The sequence below is a fragment of the Alosa alosa genome, chromosome 4, assembly GCF_017589495.1.
Source record: "Alosa alosa isolate M-15738 ecotype Scorff River chromosome 4, AALO_Geno_1.1, whole genome shotgun sequence".
In the NCBI taxonomy this organism is placed as follows: domain Eukaryota; kingdom Metazoa; phylum Chordata; class Actinopteri; order Clupeiformes; family Clupeidae; genus Alosa; species Alosa alosa.
Window position 1 is genome coordinate 8222630 of NC_063192.1, and position 14115 is coordinate 8236744.

The 14115-nt window shown below is 41.7% G+C and overlaps 1 protein-coding gene across 1 annotated transcript in view; it reads left to right on the plus strand.

Moving 5' to 3' along the window:
- Positions 1-14115, plus strand: part of nol4lb (nucleolar protein 4-like b) — a 93962-nt gene that overhangs the window by 25051 nt on the left and 54796 nt on the right. Inside the window, 1 exon segment of the mRNA XM_048240624.1 lies at positions 1772-1881. Coding sequence (XP_048096581.1) covers positions 1772-1881 — 110 coding nt within the window.

A 14115-nucleotide genomic window follows, 5' to 3' on the forward strand; every position in this document is an offset into this window, starting at 1 on the left:
TAATCCACAGGAGAGAACAAGAGAGGGGATGGAGGAGTTTTGGGAGATCAACGCATTGAATAGGACCAAAGGAGCAGCAATGAGAAGAAGGCTCACTGATTTCACTGCAGTGCTCGGCACCTTTAGGGCTGATGGGGGGGGGGTGGTATGTAAAGCTGTCATGTCTTCAGATCCAATGCCGCACGTGTCAGATGGAGAATTGAGCAGAAAATAAGTTGATTATACCAAATCCCTGTCATAACCATCCTGTGCACATTCTTGTACAAAACACACCCACACACTCACACACACTCACACACATAGACACACACACACACACACACACACACACACACACACACACACACACACACACACACACACACACACACACATAGAGAACCTTCAAGGCCCAAGCTGTCAGAGCGTTGTGTCAATGCTGAGCCAACACTGGGTGTCGCTCATAAAGAGAGCAGCTAATTGGCTTTCTGCCCCATGGGCGGGGGGGTGTGGGGGCAACCCACCCCCCATCCCCCCGACAACCCTGCCACCGCCATCACTGCTCCCCCATCCTGCCTCTCCCGCCTGCCTGCCTAAGCCGCCCACACGAAAGTTCAGAGCTGAATTATTAAACGCAATTAATTACTGTACACCAGGGCTATTTTTAATTGACATGACTTGTCGTCAGTGGAGGGTCTTTCATCAGCGCTCCTGTCTTCACCTGCGGTGCACACTCATGATGCCTTGAGACGAGCTGTGTACATGGAGAATGAAAACAAATTACGTTTTCTGTAACCCACTGAGGGCAGAATTTTTATATCTAATGATGAATATGAACCTTTTTGCAGTTATAACATATCCACTGAGAGCATTCTACAACAAGGAAGTGCATTTTGTTTTCAGCACGTGACTTAAACACATTAGTTGTCCTTCTTTGTTAGTAGTTGCACACCAGTGAAGGTAGAGACAACATTCCTGTCATTGGCGCACACAAGAATGTTCCCCTTGCATAAAGGTTGACAAATACAGTTGTGCACAAAAACTCGTCATGAGCAGCAGAGTCAGTGCGTCAGGGCTGCTGTGGAGGAGATCACTCGAAAAGCTGAGGTGCTCAAAGCGAGCCTCACAGACGCCGTTCCCTTTGAAAGAAGCCACAGACAAAGACTGAAAACTGCGCTCTTTGTGCTGGCAAAAAAGGAGGAACACACACACACACACACACACACATACTCTCTCTCTCTTTCATACACACTCACATTTATATACACAGACACAAACAAACATTCAGCACACGCATACACACTAATTAACAGTTAGTTATGGGGACAGTGTTCATCGAACTGTCACGGTCATGATCATTCTTTTTTGCCTATTCACCATCTAATATGATTGGGACTGAGAACATGTGGACAATCATGACTGCAAAAAGGTGTTTTGTCAATTTATCAATAGATTATTGATATTATCTATTGCCTCTGGCAGGAATGTTAATATTTATAGAGTAACAACACAGGGTTCTAAGTATCCACAAAGCCCAGATCTCAAGGTTCTTTGACATTGTCCAGGTTGGCCACCTAGTGGTCAGTCATGACACATTGTGGTGAATCTGGTGATTTTAACCAGAAGTCATAAGTATCAGTGACTGATGATTTTGTATTGTGGTATTACTCAGAATGATGAAGTGATTTTTTTTTGTACATATAAGGAATTCATGAAGACTCATAACTGAGAGTTGTTAAAGACTGAGGCAAAAACATTCATGGAATTTACACTCTTTCTTGTGTTTTCTCAGAAAATGACCGACCACCCTCTCTGACACCAGGACTCATTGACTACAACATGCCACTGACCACCACCTATCTGAAACAGATGAAGCTTCAGTGCATGAATAACAATGAGCAGGTAAGATGAGACCTCAGCTTTTACATTAACATTTAGTAATTTAGCCAATGCTTTTATTCAAATGGGACTCCCAGTCAAGCAAAAACAAATATTTTAACTTTAGTATATGTGTGCATTGTGGGAATTGAAACGACTCAGTATTGCTAACAACTCAACGATTTGAGTTACATTTTCTAAATGGTTTGTGCTGTTAGCAGAGGGCATTATTTTCTCTTCATCTCTAACCCTTAGTGACTGCAGAATCACACCTGTCATCAGTATAATTGCATGAATTTATTTCTGGCTACTGGCTATGAAACATCACCCTGTTCACCTCTGCAGATGTCCCTGCAACAAGGGATCACACTTATGCCACAGAGAAAACTATGCAGCCTAATTACTCATTCAGTACTTGCTTACTTGATAATATGAGGTATTGTATTTCTGAGTGAAACTGTTTTGCTTATGAGTTTGGTAGCCATGTGGTGGCTTTCCTTGTTTAATGATCAACTAAGCGCAGCAGGTTTCATGCTCATTTCGGCCTTCTGTGTGGTTATTTATGTCCCACAGATGACACATTGTCAAAATGGAGTGCCTGTATATCCCCCCGTCCCCATAGGTCAGAAAATGTTTCTGATCTCTGTTAACTGATAATATGGCTCGGCTACAGCTGTATGTGCATATGTGCATATTTGTCTTGTTTGTGAGAAACAGATATGCTTTGTGTGTGTATGGCTGCATTTGTGTGGCGGTGTGTGGGTGGATGACCGTGTGTCTTCTGTGTAGGGCATGATTACCAGGAAGGGAATACGGTTTTGCTTCATTCCAATTAACAGACCCTCTAAGCAGCAGACTAATTAGCAGAGGTGTGAGAGAACTAGTGGAGTGCCAATTTACGGAAGAATGCCAGTGTGGCCTAACAGGGAGATTCTGATTCTGCCATTCCATTACTGACAGACTGGAAAGAGTAGAGGACAAGCCGGAAAAAAGTTCCAATCCTACAGCACTTTCAGTTTGTTTCCTAATTAAAAATAAATAAATAAATAAAACGCTAATGAAAATGTGTGCCTTTAAAAATGTGATGCTTAAATAAATTAATAAATGCATGTATTATTAATTTAATTAGTGTGACAAGACAACAAACAATAACCACACACACATATATATATATATATATATATATATATATACTGTACACACACACCTCTTACTCATCACCCTTGAAAATGAAAGCAGGTGACTGTTTGGTTTCTAGTGTTTGTTTTCCTATGGTTTCCAAGGCTGGTTGGGGCTTTGCTAGGAGTGACCAGACAGGAAGCGAGAAACAATGACCCACATACAAACAGGGGGCTGAGCGCAGGGTTCAGTGGGTTTAGGGTGGGTGATGGAGGGCATGTCAAAAGGATGCCTGTTCCATGCTTGAAGTCAGGAGTTCTAACGTTTTTTTTCCATGCCTGTGATCTTGAGTGTATATAGAGAGAATATATATATATATATATATATATATATATATATATATATATAGAGAGGGAGAGAGATGGAGGGTATGGGAGGGGGAAGGGGGGAGAAGGATATGGTGGAGTGGCCGGACAACCCTGCAGGACGTGTGTGTCCAGAACAATTCAATAATGGAGGAAATTAGCAAGCATCCTTCCTGCTGGCTGGAGAGGAGGGGCGGAGGCTCCTCTCACTGTGTGGGTGCACACAGAGTGTGGGGAGAGGAGGAGTAAGGAAGAGGGGAGAATGGAAAGAATTAAAGGTGGAGAGAGGGTTCATTATCATTTATGGGGCCGTTTCCCATTTACTCAATTTTCTCGACAGGAGTCATCTAATTTTCTAACCTCATTATTTTTTTTTTAGTTGGGCTGAATAATTTGAGGTCACATGAGACAAGATAAAATAATGGTTTTAAGTACCATAAGGCATTTGAATGTGATGCCTACTGGACTTTTGCAAAAGTCCAGCATACATCACGTTAAGTCAGATCTGCACAGCGCTGCATTAAGTTGAATGAGTCTATACATAATCAGAAAAAGAAAACACATCTGTTAAATAATTAAACAAACTAATAAAACAACAAAATATTTTCACAAACAGTTCCTCAAAATCGACAGATATTGACTGCCATCATGACACATAGTTAATACAGTTATTGATATTGTGTAGCCTGAATACTCTCCCAATGTATCCGATCACCCCATGTTAAGGGGAAGGCTGCCATACATGCTATAACCTCTAGATGGCAGTTTTACCATACTATTACTGACTGGCCATTTGACAAAGCATCTGTTGACTGTATTTTTAAGACAAACAATGTTAACACTGGTTTGCATTAATTTACTTGTTAGTGTGCCCCTGAGGTCTATGGGAAAATATCACATGTTCTTCTATTTCCACTTGTGACAATTCATGTTGTTGTCTAAGCAGAAATTTCTGTCACATCTGGGAAACAGTTACAGTAGACTATCTCAGCAAGTGGTGCTTGTTGCAGAGCCACCTAGGTCCAGCGAGGAGGAGCCGCTAGGTCAAGGTCTACCTCTCCAGACCTCGACTGGTGACTATCTCAGAGGCAATATTGAGTAGTTCATCTTACAGTTCCTGACAGATATGAAGATGTTAAAAACTGTTCTTATTGGCAGTAATTGATGATTTTATGAAGGTGTGACATCAAGATCGATTCTGTGGGTATCATGTGTGTTGCCTCAGGGTGTCAACATGTAGGCCTTCAATAGAACTCAGGTGTCAAGATTAAATCCTTAATTTGTGATATAGACCTGTGTATCTTTTGCATATTACCTGTGTTTTGCCACAGGCCTTAATGCTGAAGATCCTCCATTGACTGATGAACTAACACAAAAACTGTATTATTTAAAAGGTTCTTCTAAACTCACTCCAGGCCTGACTTGGCACTGCATTAAACATTAGGCACAGGCAGATATCCTAATCAGTTAGCCTAAGCATATGACCACTGGCTGTTTAGGTTCTTTGAGCTGAGAAATAGTTTTACAATTTCTGAACTCTACAATGGCATTTGTAGACCTACCTTGGATAGAGGCACATACAACTGTCAAGAACACACATAGACTGAATGTTAAAAGTTACATTAAGTGGAAAAGAGGCACAGTGATTCACAGAGGAAGGAATGAACTGTGTTATTTTTTTAGCTGTCAGTCATAAAAATGGGCTCTGTTGATTTGTAGGTAGGCTAGGCTACTGTATTGCACTTTACTGTGTTTAGCATGAGGCGTGACGTCATCCGCCACTGCCCCGCCTCCGTCTTTAGGCTGGTTGCCCAGCGCGAGCCACAGCGAGGGTCCTGTCTCTCTCTCTCTAGTAGCTCGATATTGTTAAAATATTAAATCGCGTGACATAGGGGTAAGCAGAAGAGCTATCGAAGAGGGAGATACCACGCACATTTAAAATATCACGGAAAGAAAATAAGGTAATTCTTTTACCTGCTTTTTTTGCTATTGCTTTTATTTATTTTCTTCCTGATAGACTGGAGATGGATAGGATAACCAATGCGTTTCAGATATTCTCCTCAGTTGTACAGTTAACGTTAGGTCTATTTTAGTGGTAGGCTTATGCCCTTGTCTATACATGTAACAATTTAAATTATATTAAATGAACATTTCTGTAGAATTAATTATGTCTTGGTAATATTCCAGGGCATAAAGTATTTCTCACGTAGCCAATTGAAGGACAAATATGATTATTAATGCGGTGGTTTTAGAGTAGCCTACCTTACAGTAGCCTGTCACATCATGACTATTAGTCTTTTAAAGGAAGTGTCTGCCGCAATTCAAATGTTAGTAGCATAAGCTATGCGGGGCACAGGTTAACGACAAGCGTTTTCCAGGAATATTTATTCTAAGCAGATAGTCCTGCTGCCATCGTTAATGCATGACAATACTTCGGCTACAGTAAAACACGCTATCCGGCCGGCAATGTTTTGCTGTCTGCACGCCTTTCACTCAAAGTCTTAAAATTATTTAAGCATAAACGGTCAGGTCAGAACGTTTCCTCAAATTCGTAACAGTCCTACCGACACATGTTATTGCATATTAAGTGCTGTTTAATATGCGTTTTTTACCTTTTAATCTGGTAATGTTGATTGGCAATCGTAATTTCTTCTTTGGCGTGAGATCTAAATTCGACCATTATGATGTTTAACACTTTAATGTTTTTTTATGTGATCTCTGTGAGTTATTTCACACCCTAACAGCGCCAGCACACTAGTCGGTTTTCGAATAATGCCATTGCGAATTATGCCCACGTTCTCAGTAGGCCTAAGCAGATGAGAAGCAACCTGCAACCAAAAGTTGTCAAAATTTAAGTGATGGAAATGATTGTTATACAGTCATGACATACCTACCAGTGTGTGTGTGTGTGTGTCTTTGTGTGAGTTTGAGGCTTCCTCATCACCAAAAGACTATGGTAAATGTCTGACACATTTTTGTCAGCCATCATATGATAGCCTAACAGTTACACTGTTGCTAAGGCTAATATAAGCAAATAGAAATAGTAACTTTACTAAAAAAACAGACATTTATTTTTCAAAAATAATTGTTTACATTTTTAGTGCTGACACCGATGCAAGATTGTGTTGCCTTTAACTACCAGGATTTAAGTGCAATGGTGCTCCTGTTCATGCATGAATTATCAAAAAACATGGTATTAGTTATTTTAGTTCAGTCTGTTTGTCTATTAAGTGTTAGACCAGTATATCTAATCCATTTCGTCTACATGCCCTATACCTTAGCCTATAGACTTGCCTCTTTTGGAGTGAGAATTTTGTTGTTAGTGTATGGCAATACCCCACCCCCTGTTATTATTACTCCGACACACACACACACACACACACACACACACACACACACACACACACACACACACACAATCATGAGCAAACTTATCCTAAGAAGCCATACAGACCCTCATGTAATTCACATCAACCAGCACCACCAGGGCTATACCTTGGATTCTGACAGCAATCGGTTTTGAAAGAGCGTCACTCTTCTGTCATGTTGGAAGTGGGCTGAGGTAATTGCAGCTGACATTTCAGAAAGGACGTAGTGGGAGCAGAGAGGACTGTTGGCACATGAAGGGTTAATAGCTTTAAAACCGTCTTTATTATCAGCTGCCTTCTGCCACAGCCTCACATGAATAAAGCCCTCCTAAAAAAATCACTTTTCCTGACCCCTGTGAGTCACTCTGCCAGTTGGAGGGAGGCAGTCCGAGCAGTAATCCCTTCCTTGATCTGAGCTGTGTGGTAGTGAGGATCTCCCTCTTCGGTGCCGTCCCCTCTCTCGCCCTGTCTCTGCCTCACCCCATTCCCTCTCCCTCTCTGCCCTTTGCCTTGGCCCTCCACAATGTGTTTGTCAATCTATCACACTCCACTTTGCTCAAGTGGAGATACACCTGATCCTTCTCTTAATTTCATTTAGAGCCACTGCACATACAGATCACATGGTGAGCAGAACCTCGTTGTTTGGAAACTGTCCAGCCAAGAATTTGTAATTCACAGAACGAGAGAGGTGAAACATTCTGCTTTCAGGGATCTGATGACAAAAAGAAAACTACAACAACTAATAAGCCTGAAAAATAATAGACCTAATCATAATGAAATTATCATTATCAAAGTCATTTTTATTGTATTTGGTAACTAATTATTAGTGGTGACTTCTTTTTTCTGAAATTAAATTATAATGGCTGACCTTGTTTAAAAGTCCTTAGGCTTTTCTTTTTAATGGACAGGGAAAAGAAAAGCACTCTAGTTAAAAACTACTTTGTCAAATGGCAGTAAATTACTAGAATGTGAGGAAGCAGAAATTTATTTTACATTTTTACTCCTCTGCTCCATAAAGGACAGTGTAAACCGTGACTCTAGAATGATGTAGTATTCAGTGACCAGAATTGTGTTTAACATTGTGTTTAACTTTATGTCACTGTTTAGGTAATTATTTTTTATCATACTTGCTTATTTTTTCTAGTTAACCATGTTTATTGTATGTTTTTTTTTGTTAATTGTTTCTTTTTTTGGTAAACAATTTGCCAGGACAAAATATCAGTTCCTTAAACATTACAATAAAATGTATAGCTAAGGGCATTCCATTTAAAATGCCCTTGTTGTTGCCTACTCATTACATCATTACATGATAGGAGACTTTTTTCCCTTGAACATCTCTAAATTACTCTGATATCTTAATACTAAAGCTGTAATGTCGACCTCTCTTCGTAATGGGCATTTGTAGAAAACAAATTGAACAGTAATTGCTGTATCAGCATGTCTCTGCAGTCAGATATTAATGGGAACTTTTTGGTGTTTGGTTATAAAGCAAAGTTTTGTCTGCTCATGCTTTTTGTAGGGCTCATCTAAAATGTTCCTGATGTGTTTGTTCGTGTTAATGGCTTCCGCACAACAATAACATGGGTGAACAGCTAGTTTAATGCTGTGATCCAGTTGTCCATTTAAAAGTGGTAAGTTGTCTGAAAAAAAAAACAGAAGTTACGCAAAATTACACAACGACATGCCCATTTCAAGTTGTCTTGTACAAACCAGAGGACCCCCAAGTTTGGTGTAGAATTCTTACGACTTGAAAACAAAGATGGCTGCGCCCTGTGTTTGTAGTAGCTGTGCTATTTTACTCTTCTTTTTACTGCTTAGCAAATGTGAATGTCCATTTCAATAACTCATACACATGCCAATGCGTCAAAGGTATGTGTTATGTTGTCTTGTTGTTTGTGGAATATCATGGAATGTGTTGTTTATCTGTTGGTGTTGGTAAAAGTGGCTAGTAATGTTGCTGTGTTGCTAAAAGCAAACGCTGGACAACGCTATGTTACTCGAGGTGCTCTCTGACTCATGTTGTGATGAACGTAAATGCAAACCGGAACGCCGGGATTACCCCATAAGTAGTGACCTTGAACTTGTTGAGTTCAGTTTGATGGATTTAGTCACAAGTTGGTCTCCAGCATGTGACAACAGGAGAGGAGAACCACTGGGTGGTGCGTCCGTGACTTGACGTTGTGTAGCGGTGTGTCCCCACTGTGTAATTTCCTGGCTCTTCACGGCTTGTTTCCTCTCAGCCAGAGTGAGGCAGACCATGCAGAGAATGAGTGGAGCTTTGGGGGTAAGGGGTGTGGGGGCTCGGGGACTCTCTTGCTGCCGCTGCGCAACCCCCCTCCCCCACCTTTACTCATAACCCCTGGGTCCCTGCTGGTAGATCTGTGCGCGGCTGGTGATGCCTATGTGGGGAGGTGTTTGCTGTGTGTAAGGCTCAGCCACTGGAACGGCTCCTTCGCAGAGAGGTGCTTAGCGGTATTCCTCCTAGCCAGTAGCGTTCCTGAGGCCGTTTTAAGCTGAGGAGTGCAGCTTAAGCAGCCTAAGCAGTTTTGGTATACTGCTGCAGATCAACGTCACGACCCACAATGATACATCCTGACCCTGTATTTGTCAGATCAGTTCCAGAAGAGAAGAGGGTTAACGGCGCTTTTGAGATAGATTTGTGGCTGACTGGATTAAAGTGGAATGGGTGTGTAGGACTATGTGGTAATCTGGGTTGTAGATGGTGGGTCTTCAACCCGGTTATTGCAAACCTCATTCTGATAGGTTATATAGACCAGCCTTTCTCAAACTTCTTTGAGGACTATTCCCCTCTCAAAATGAGATGGCTCGTCGACTGTTGCTTGGTTCACAACAAATTGTATGAGAAATACTATGAAAAGTAACCCTTTGTGGTAGCATTCCTGTCAGGTTTCTTGATCAACTGGCTCTTTCATTATGGATCTCCATGTTTAGCTATTTTGATTTTCCACCAGTTTCAATACTCGTGTCTGTCACCATTGCAGTGGTGAAAATGAAGAAGGCCATAGTGTGATCAAAACCAATGGTCCTTTTTTTTTAAGTTGAGTGGGGGCCTAAAAACCATGTATTGGTTGTTTATCCAATCGCGGTAGCAGTTTACAACCCGGGTTGAGTGGGGAGTTCAAATTGATGATGGTGGTATTTTTAGGGGGCCTTGAGGACTATGGCAAAATGGAAGTGACAAATACTATGGTAACCCTTTGTGGTAGCATTCCTGTCAGAGGTCACTAATCTCGAGACACTTCTCCCTTTGTTGCTCCATATGTTGACCTAGAATAAATAAATCACCTTGTGCCCTGTCACTTTTCTGAGGAAGCGAGCTCAGTGTGTCACAGTGATGGAATTGAAGGCCACAGGGGAACTCTGCATTGAAGCTGGATGGGAGTCACAGCCATTAGTGACTACTATATCTAAACCAACTCGGGAAAAAGTCCAACGAGAGATGCAACATTTTGACTTAAGCCAGTATGGTTAGCCTAGGATGAAACAGCATAGTTGTTCTGTTCTTCTAATCTGTATTTTGACAGTGTGTTGGATTTATGTGACTGACAGAACACACTCCACACACTATGTGGAAATGCACTGTTATCCTCTGTAGTTTATTTGATCACATCATTGTTTGGTGACACAGCCTCTCTGCGATTCTGTGTGATTTGCTAACTCTATGGCCATTCCTCACCACACAAACTTCCGTGGCACATGAGAAAGCAGTAAGGTGATCTGTAGACCTGGACGGATTGACACCTTTTTATTTAATTTTGGAATTCTAAACAAGCATTTGTTGAGGGAGGTGAGTGCAGGCTTTCTCAGACAGACACAGCCCATGTGTCACTCATCCATCCTAAGTAGACTCGAGGTGAGCCATTTCTCAACAGGATGTGGAGGGTTTGCGGCTTACAGATTGTGTGTAAGGTTGCTGCCTGTCATTCGGGTATCTTCCTCATGTTTCTTTTGTATTGACTAAAACCTAGCATAGCCTTCATGCATTTGCACTCGTCTATTATTTGAACTCATTGGCAAAGTGAACTTCACCAAGGAGTCAGTCAACGACAAGACAGTTATATGCAGTTACTTTCACTATTGACTGACAATGGGTTACCACCGAAAACATAGGCTGGAAAAAGCACTTACCCTAATGTTGCTCAAATGACTGAATAAAACAACATTTATCCTGCAGAGGAGTTGCTTATATTTACGTGACACTGCGTCTTCAGCTGTGCTCCATAATCGTCTCCTCGCCTCTCCCTAATCACTTTTAACCGTCATTACCAATTTGCAAATGATGGTGAATAACTACTCATCATGAGATGTACAGTATTTAAGTAATATCTTTATTCTAATTATGTTTCCCATTGTAATCGTGCAATTTGTAATGCTTTGCATGGGCGTCGCGCTTGGTGTCGCGTTCATGAATGATAGAAGGATGATGCGTGCACCTGCCAATATGACTGTTGACATAAGCTATTAAAATAGCATATGAACAATTAGCCATTGACTTCTGACCAGGTTTAGGTGGTGTATGATAGTGATTTTTTTTAGACAACAGCGCCAGGCCCCTCCCTAGGTTGTTAATTGCCACACCCTGGGGCAATGCTTAAAAAAAAATAAACGTGCAAAATACCAAATTAAACTTTCCACGGGTGAAAAGCGAGTTTTTTTCGCCATGCGCTGGAGCCCAAAATACAGCCCTTAAAAGTAATTCACGAAGCATTTTTAGACCTAAAAGTAGCACCTAAGTCTGGGACAGCTTAAAAGAAGTCGAGAGGACTCCTAACTCACTAAGACCTATTCACAAACAGCTTTTTGTGGCATTTCATGTTAGATTTTTTGAAATCGCGTGTCTCGGCTACAGGAGCTTCCAATGCATTGAGGGAACAAGCTTTTCGCATTCTCAGACCTGTCACCTGTCACTCATCATCGTAAGGGAGGTGTTCCCGCGTTACAATCATCAGCCAATCAATGTGGCCACTTCAGTCAAGCTCGTGCATGAGTAATGACGTCATCATAGCAACGAAGACTCACTCCTAGTTTAGGAGTTGTCATTTTTCCTTACTAAGAGTAGGTCTGAAAGGCTTTGTGAATAACTTTTAAGAGAAAACTCCTAGCTAAAATCTTTTAGTGAGATTTAGGAGTACTCCTAGTGGTAAGATAAAAGGCTTTGTGAATACAGCCCCTGAACTGAGCTACTATAGTATTTCGGATATTCCTTTTTTTTTTTTTTTAGCAGCAATTGGACTTTGATCTCATTCATTGCATCAAGCCAATTGAATACCCTCTCTCCTGTCAAACAACAGATAGGTTAGGTATTCAGAAGATGGGAACAGTGTGAGCATCTACAGTATAGGAAAGAAAAAGGCTTTATGCCTTTGCCATTATCAACCCATTATGTCACCTATATACAAAGAGCTTTTTCTACTTTGCTACCCCGCTCTATATTGTTGACACCCATCATTTATAGCTGCCTTGACATACCTTGGCATTATCCTTACAGGCATTTGAAATGAAACATAATGGACTTTTGCATTCTTCACTAGATATGATGTACATTGTAGGTTTAAATGGTGTACCAGCTAAACCATCAGCCAGACCTTCTTGAAGAGTTTCCTCCATAGGGTCTTCCTGTGTGAATACAAAATCTTTTCAGGGAGCATGTAGCCTATTTATAAAGAATTTCACCTAGGTGGCATTTAACATTGATGTACAGTATATTGGTGCGTCAAAGCCAAAAGTTTGCCATATCAAGCAAGGCAACTTTCAAAAATGTAACCCTTCACGGTGAAATCTAGAATTTTTTTTTTTAGATGGAGGCATTGCAGGATACTAAAAACCTATATTTTTAAATCATAAAAATAGCACATTTTGTGATATCGGCAAATATACTGAATCTTTGCGTTATGAAAGTTTATGCTAGACTCTACTTTAAAATATTTTTTAATACTGCTTATGTTTCAGCTAGCAGAGTTGATGATGAATCATCAGCAGCTTTCCAAAGGGGCACCATTTGCATCTATTTCCTATCGCCAATTTAATCACGCCCATCGCTTGGGCGTGTCTCGATTCAAGGAGCCACTGTAGACCCCTCAGAACCAGTGTGATCCAGGCGAATGGAGAGGCAATGAAATGAATGGCTAATCGCAAGCATCCCACCATTCCACTCTGTCTCCATTTGGCACTGAGCACCGGGTGCCGTATCCATCACTGTAATTAATAGGCTGACGAGCCATGAGATTTATGAACGACTGTGTTCTCACCCCCTCCCCCCCACATCCACCCCTCCCCATCAGCCCGACTCTTGGTTCCTGTAGCCCCCTCCACACACACACATACACATTGTGGAAGTATCTTGGAAGCCAGGTGTTCTCTACTAATAGATTTAGCCGTCGCTGACACATGTAGATGGGGTCTAATTGGGGAGGGCACGAGATCCTACCACCCTTTACATGCCACCAATTTCAAGGGTAGTTGTGGTTGTTGTTGGCTGGAGCACGATGCAGAAACAGGAGAGGCAGCTTGCTCCCAACGCCCCTTTGTCCATTTCCTTTTTTACCTTTTGTTCTTGGGCTGTCAGACAACACTGTATAAGGTAACATGCAGCGGCAGTGTAATTGACTGCAGGGATAGCATTTCAGATGCATTCTCATTCACTCCAGCCCCCCTGTTCCCAACCTCTCGCCCCCTCCACATACACACACACAAACACACACACACCCTCCCTCAAAGCCCTCCAGAGTTTCTGATCAGATTGGGCTGTGTGATTCTCCCCTCTGTTAGCCATGTGACAGAAACACATCATCTGGATTCCAACAGCCACAGAAATAGCTGCCCGGGCTTGCTGGGCTAATCAATGAAGGTCAGCTGGAATCATTGATTAAAGTCCGTCTTCATGTAATAGAATGCTTTTCTTTTTTTATACAGTGGTGTAGTGTCACCAGCAGGCACTGAAATTAATTTGCGTGTTCATCCTTTTGGAGGCTCCTTCACCAGCACCCCTGTTTACAAATGATTATTAGCTTTTTCTTTGATGGCATTACTGTGTACGAGTCTGTTAATGCATATGTGCATCTATGTGTGACGTGTGTGGTTTGTGTGTTTGTGTGTGTGTGTGTGTGTGTGTGTGTGTGTGTTATTTCTTGTGTCTGTGTGAGTGTCTGTGTATGTCAGTACCGGTATTTTCCCCTCTTCATGGCTGGTTTTCTGCACGATCAATACTCTGCAGTGGAGGCTCACAGTCTGCACCATGTTAATCCTCGCAGGGTTGCGTGGTGTGTGGATTCGCATTGCGCCTTGACCAACCAACGGCACTCTTATCAATACCCTCACCTTTGCGACGAAGAATGATACACTCTGCCAGCCGCGCTCCCAGTTTGCCATTGATTGCCGAGGAGGGA